Source organism: Oryzias melastigma, linkage group LG15 (genome assembly GCF_002922805.2).
Source record: "Oryzias melastigma strain HK-1 linkage group LG15, ASM292280v2, whole genome shotgun sequence".
NCBI classification, from domain to species: Eukaryota; Metazoa; Chordata; class Actinopteri; order Beloniformes; family Adrianichthyidae; genus Oryzias; species Oryzias melastigma.
Genome location: NC_050526.1, coordinates 14009257 through 14015256, shown reverse-complemented (window position 1 = coordinate 14015256; position 6000 = coordinate 14009257). Strand labels below are relative to the sequence as shown.

The 6000-nt window shown below is 38.1% G+C and overlaps 1 protein-coding gene across 2 annotated transcripts in view; it reads left to right on the top strand.

Annotated features, from left to right (window-relative positions):
- Positions 1 to 6000, top strand: part of LOC112161766 (echinoderm microtubule-associated protein-like 6) — a 63647-nt gene that overhangs the window by 32158 nt on the left and 25489 nt on the right. For both annotated transcript variants that reach the window (XM_024297208.1, XM_024297206.1), the window contains exons 7-8: positions 3502 to 3575; positions 3962 to 4089. In XM_024297208.1, the coding sequence (XP_024152976.1) occupies positions 3502 to 3575; positions 3962 to 4089 (202 nt within the window). The remainder of the gene's footprint in view (positions 1 to 3501; positions 3576 to 3961; positions 4090 to 6000) is intronic.

Sequence of the window (6000 nt, the reverse complement as noted above, 5' to 3'; positions counted from 1 at the left end):
CCAATCGCCAAAAAGACTATTCTGCAGCTGTTAATTCATCACAATTAAAATTTTCTACGCAGTTCTGAGTTCTCTCCTTATTGAAGTAAAAAAATTGTAGTTTCCTCTTTTTCATGATGGTAGATTTTTACAAATGTTCTCTTGTTATTTTTTTGTTGTTGTTGTTTTGATTGTGTGTTAGAGAGTGTTATTATTATTGTGTTCTTTGTGCAGCACTTTGAGCTGTTTTTAAAGCCTGACTGGAAAGAATCTGAAATTATAAGTTCTTCCAGGAATATGTTTAGGTGGTCAGCTACCACTTTCTCCAGGACTTTGGAGATGAAATGAAATTTCGATGTTCATCAGAGGTTATTTTGGTCTGACTGATCTAAGTTAGGCTTTTTAAGAACAGGATTTATCAAGCGTGTTTGAGAAAGTTAGGGACAGATCCTGATTTCAAAGAAAGGTATATACGCAAATCATCTTTTATTTATTTAAATTGAAAACGAAAATTAAATCTACATCAGAAAAAACAACTTACGGTTTGGTACAGAAAAAAATTTGTCACATTTTAATGAAATTCATAATTTAACAGTCGCTGGGACAGGCTCCAGCAACCCCGTGACCCCTAAAGGGTAATGACGAGTTAAGGAAAAGCTTTGTAAAATGGGCCATCGTCCCAACAGGACACACATAGAATGGTTCCAACACCTTTTTTGGCCTCTGTGGTGAACGGTGGTGGAGAGCGATTTCTATAAATTTTGTTTATATTTTCAAATAGATTGAACTGAGCCCCCCAAAAGGGGCGTGGTCTTGGTTTGTTGAATAGAAGGGTTTTTCTGGGTTTTCATTTTTTTGAGCTTCAGTGAAGCAGAAGTTCAGAGACTCATGACCATGGAGCTCAGAACCAGTCATGTGACCTCACATGGGGTCCATCCCCTATACAGACATGAGAAAGAAATATTAACCATTTTTTATAGTTCAGCTTTGAAAAAGCAGCCAAAATTCACAGAAACCGTTTAAAAATCCCTTGAATATAACCAAGAATTACTGTTTAATGACTTCAGAGGATCATGAGGAAGTCTAGATATTTTACATGCCTGGTATGTAATGTTTTTATATTCAAATACAGATTTTTTTCTGATGTTTTTGCGGACCTTGGTGTGTTTTCAGATACGGGCTTCAGTAACAGACAAGTCCTGGACATTTTCAGACTGAAAATCTTAACCTTCCTGAAAATAGGAAAGGTCTGAACTCCTAATGAGAGCCCAGCACATCTGTGTCACATTATGAAGACTCAGAGATGGGAATGGAAAGCAGCAGGAAAGGTCATTCAGAGAAGAATCCTTTCTCAGCTGAATATTTTGAGTCAATATCTTTTTTTTTTTTTTTTACAGAGACATTTAAAAATAATTGCTCTTTTTTTTCCTCTGCAGACCTCTGGTGAAATGTTTCTTTAGCAAAGTAAAGAAGAGTCTGACTTCTCCACCTGATGAGCAATTCTCTGACGTCTTAAATGTCAAATCTGTGTGAAGGCAGAGATGTTTCAGAAAAGCTCAGTGGGGAGTTTTAATAGTGTTAACACCTCCTCAAATGTCTCTCCAGAGGTTTTGTGAACAGAGGATTTAAAATATGAAGAGAAGACTCAAAGCTTGTGTTTGTTCTGAAGATGGAGACACAGAGGAGGTGCAAAATTCACATTTTGCTGTGAAAAATGATGTGATTTCAGGAGTTTTTAAGTAGTTTGGCTCAATCTTTTAAAAAAATCTTTTTTGGTTTGTTTTCAGTCTGAAATGCCTTGTGCCAAGACATGTATCCCTGCCAGAATTTCTATCCCCTCGCCGCACGACTTCTGTTATTGTTGATTTGTTTCGTAACACTTTGGGGAATTGAAGATGTAGCAGGAAGTATGAGGGGAAGGAGGGTTTAATGCCCTAACGTATACGAGATGACTCCCACCGCAGCTGTCCACCGCTGCTCTGCAGTGAACAAACATTGTTGACTATGTATTAATTGTTTGTTGTTAAATGCTTCCATAACAAAGTTAATTTCATAAATTGCATTTCTTATCCTAAAATAGCCAAACAAAATATAATAAAATATTTGGGGCAAAAAAGCAAATTTGACAATAATCTACCAAAAGCCCCAGAATAAACTGCTTTTCCCACCCTCATCCATTTCTGGCCAATGACTGGAGAGACCTTTAGTCAGGTGATTTTATTTACAAGTTTTAGTTCAAAACAGAAATGGTTCAGGACTGGATCTGGACTAAATGAAGTGGACTTGGTCTGGATCAGAGGTCTGCAACCTTTAATGCTAAAAGGTTTTATGCACCGAAACTCAGCGAGAGCCGCAAAGCTTCACCTCAAAGTTAGAAAAATACACTGCATGTTTTTGTGCCCATTAAGCCATTCATTTCTAAAATATAGCTTTCAAATGTTCTCTAAAATTGAGTTATTCTATCTGTAACAAATTCAACTTCTTTTACTTTGACAACACCCCATTCGAGTTTCTTTCCAATCCAGAAAATGTGGACCCCATTGGATTTGTCAAGAGCAGAGGTCGACTACCTGGGGCAGAGGGAAAGACAGTGGCACGGCAGGGCGTGACAACAAGAAGCACTTTAGTCTTCTGTTTGTATTTTCCAGATTTGAAAAGAGTGATGATCCCTTCTCACAATGATCTTTGTTCCTCCATGAGTCCATTCACGAAACACTGTTACTGTGACCCCGCCCACCCATATAAACACTGCAGCTTTTTTTTTAAATAAAACTTTATTGTTTTACTTAATGCACATTACTCTCCGCGTCAGCCTTCATGTTTGAGCGATTTCAATTAATGTGCACAGTGGAAAAAGAAACCTAAGTTTGCTACGGTGAAATTAAAACTTTTTGTGTTTTTTCATCCACTTGATCCCAATTAGTTGACTAATCAGAAAAAAATAATCGGTGATTAGTCGCCTACTAAAATAATTGTTTGTGGCAGCACTACTGAGATATACTGGGTTAAATCTTTAAGAGTAGTTGTGGCCTGAAGGCCCAAAGGAAATGCAGATTTGGACCAAACCTCTTTTTCTCTCGAGGGGGATCTTATAAATACTTCAGAAAGTAATTGACTAAACCAGAAAAGCCTCTGTGCTCCACATAAGTGGGCTAAAGTGACCCCAGGCTGCTGAGATGCGTGAGTTTGTGTAGGAACAGTCTTAATCAGTTGTCATTTTATTCTTGCTTCTTCACAGTTACACTGATCCTCTCAGGTCCTCTTCAGCCAGTTTCTGCTGGAGAAGTTCTTGACAAAGTTGGAGGAAACATTTGTCTCTGAGTTGCGCCCTCAGCGGCGTCAGATGCTCTAATTGGCGAGCGCAGCGCGGCTAATTCGATTCTGGTTTCTGGCAGAGACTGAAGGAGAAAACAAACTGTGAAAGTGTCATCTCTGATGTTTCAGGGTTTTCTGCACTTTACTGACAGAATCATCTCTAAAGAGCACATTCTAAGGTTTCCCATCCTCCTGTTCTTTGTTCAGGTCTGTCTATTCGCAGTGTGTGCTGGCGAGCAGACCGGATCCTCGCCGGAACTCAGGACAGCGAGATCTTTGAGGTGAGGATGACTAAACAAAAGATGCCACTGCTTTAAAAATCCATTACGATGACAGTTGTGTTTGTAACAAGTTCTTGTAGCATTTTCTCATGATGGAGGACATGCGCCAGACGAAAAAAATTAAAAAATACTGTTTTTGTTTTAATGACCAGTTGATTTTGAGTCAAATTTGAGAATAAAAGTGTATTTAAAATCCAAATTTCTAATGTCTTTTCCCTAGGATTTTTCATTGTGCACAGATGGAACACCAGGGACAAAATAAACATGATTTTTTATTTAAAAAGTTGTCAGATTTGCCTCTTTGTGTCACATAAACCAGTTTTTAACAGTGAAATGCATTTTTGTAGCTGTCACCGTTTGAAAAGATTCCAAATGTGTGTGAACAGGTGATGGTTCGAGACCGGGACAAACCCCTGCTCATCATGCAGGGACACAGCGAAGGCGAGCTCTGGGCGCTGGACATCCACCCCAAAAAACCTCTGGCTGTCACCGGGAGCGACGACCGATCCGTCAGGTGATCCGTTACAGACTTCCTACAATTCAGGGCAATTTGAGGTTTGATTCCACACCAATAACCAGCACATGAAGATCCACACGTTCCAAGGAGTTTTGGGGTTTCCAGATCTAGTTTTAATTACTTATTTGGCATTTTTTGTCTTAGCATTTTTTTGTAATTTTTCTGTCAACGATGAAGATACTAATTGAGGCCTTCTGGCTGTAAAGTGCATACTAGTTGCAAGTCTCTCTTGGTGTTTCCTGGTCCAACTCAGACACTTATAGGATGAATAAAATCTGTTGTCATGTGACCATTTTCTAGTTTAATCCTTTAACACCGGAAATATCTCTGGTGGCACCTAACTAACTCACGCTCTTTGACCTACCATAAGTTTTTCACTATTGACGCGATGATACTAAATTGGAGAAAACTTTCACAACCACACTTCCCTACTGTGAAATGTTGCATATTATTCAGACCCTCCAGGATTTCGCAGCAGATTTTTATGATTGTTGCGGCCTAAAAAGCTTGATGTTGCGGCAGCTTTAGTGAAAAGTGCTACAAAAGTTGTGATGTTTTTAATATATATATATATATATATATATATATATATATATATATATATATATATATTCGAAAAGCACCTAAAAACTGTTAAATATTAAATAAACTTCACATTATCATATTCCAACTGTTTTTAGTCTTTTTTGAATTTTTTTTTTAGCTTCAATTTTTTTTCTTAAATTTCCCTTTAGGGACTCCGTACCTTTGGGAGTAATACACACAATCAATATTTTTAAAAACATGTTTTCTAAATGTTTCCCAGCGTTTGGTTGAGCAGTTGAAGGGTTAATCCTCCACAGAATGTCCCTCTTATCAAGGTGGAATGTCTTTCACTTCCTTTGATTTGAAAACCAAGCAATGTGGAGCCAAATCATTTCACCATTTAACTACCAAATTCAGTCACAGCAGATTTTGTCCCAATGTGAAAGAGACCAATTGTGCACCAGAAAAAAATACTAGAGTTTCTGCAGATTTCTACAGGGGGAATTATATATTTTTAAAGCTCTATTCAACAGAATTTAAGACTTATTTTACCTGAGGTGGAAAATGGAGTGAGAATGTGAACTCAGATAGAATGATAGGTTATAGTTTCTGCAGAGCGGCAGGAGTTCATGAAAAAGTTGCCTCTGAGTTGTGGGCAGGACTGTTGGCATGGAGCAGCCCCGCCCCTCTTCCCTTCTTCACTGCTGAGAGTTCAGAGCTGGGAGCTTGTGGCTCCACCCAGTGTATACTCTACATCACAAATTTGCTTTTTTCAAACTACATTTTTTCATTTGCTCCTGATTCACAACAACTTGAATTAAGAAATACTCAGAAATGAAATTTGGGATTTAATTTTCTTCAAATATACATATATATATATATATCCTGCATTGTCAGAAAATGCCACAAGAACGTCTTAAAAACACCAGAAACATAATTTTCATCGGTCGGTCTTTAAGTGGTGGACAAACGATGGTCTGGGGACCATATGTGGCCCTTAAAAACTGTTTAATCTGGCACGCCACACTGGAATTAATTCAATTTCTAATCCTTATTGAAGTTTTATTTCCCTGTAATTCTGGTGTCTCCCCTTTACAAATACATTTTTTTTAGGTGAGTTGTTGTGTTTCTGAGGTTCATGTGTGGATTACTAAAACTCTTATCTGCATCTGCTCCTGGTTCGGCCCTTCTGTAAAATAATAGAACCCTTTGTGGCTCACGAGTCAAAAAGTTTACCCACCCCTGTACTAGTGGTTACCTGGTGAACTGACCTGGATCCGGTTAAGGTTGTTTTAAAACCAGCTGACAGCTTTCTTCTTCTTTGCTCTTGCTTGATCTTTCTTATGAAGTATCAGGACCTCTTTTTGTGAAAGAACTTCTTAA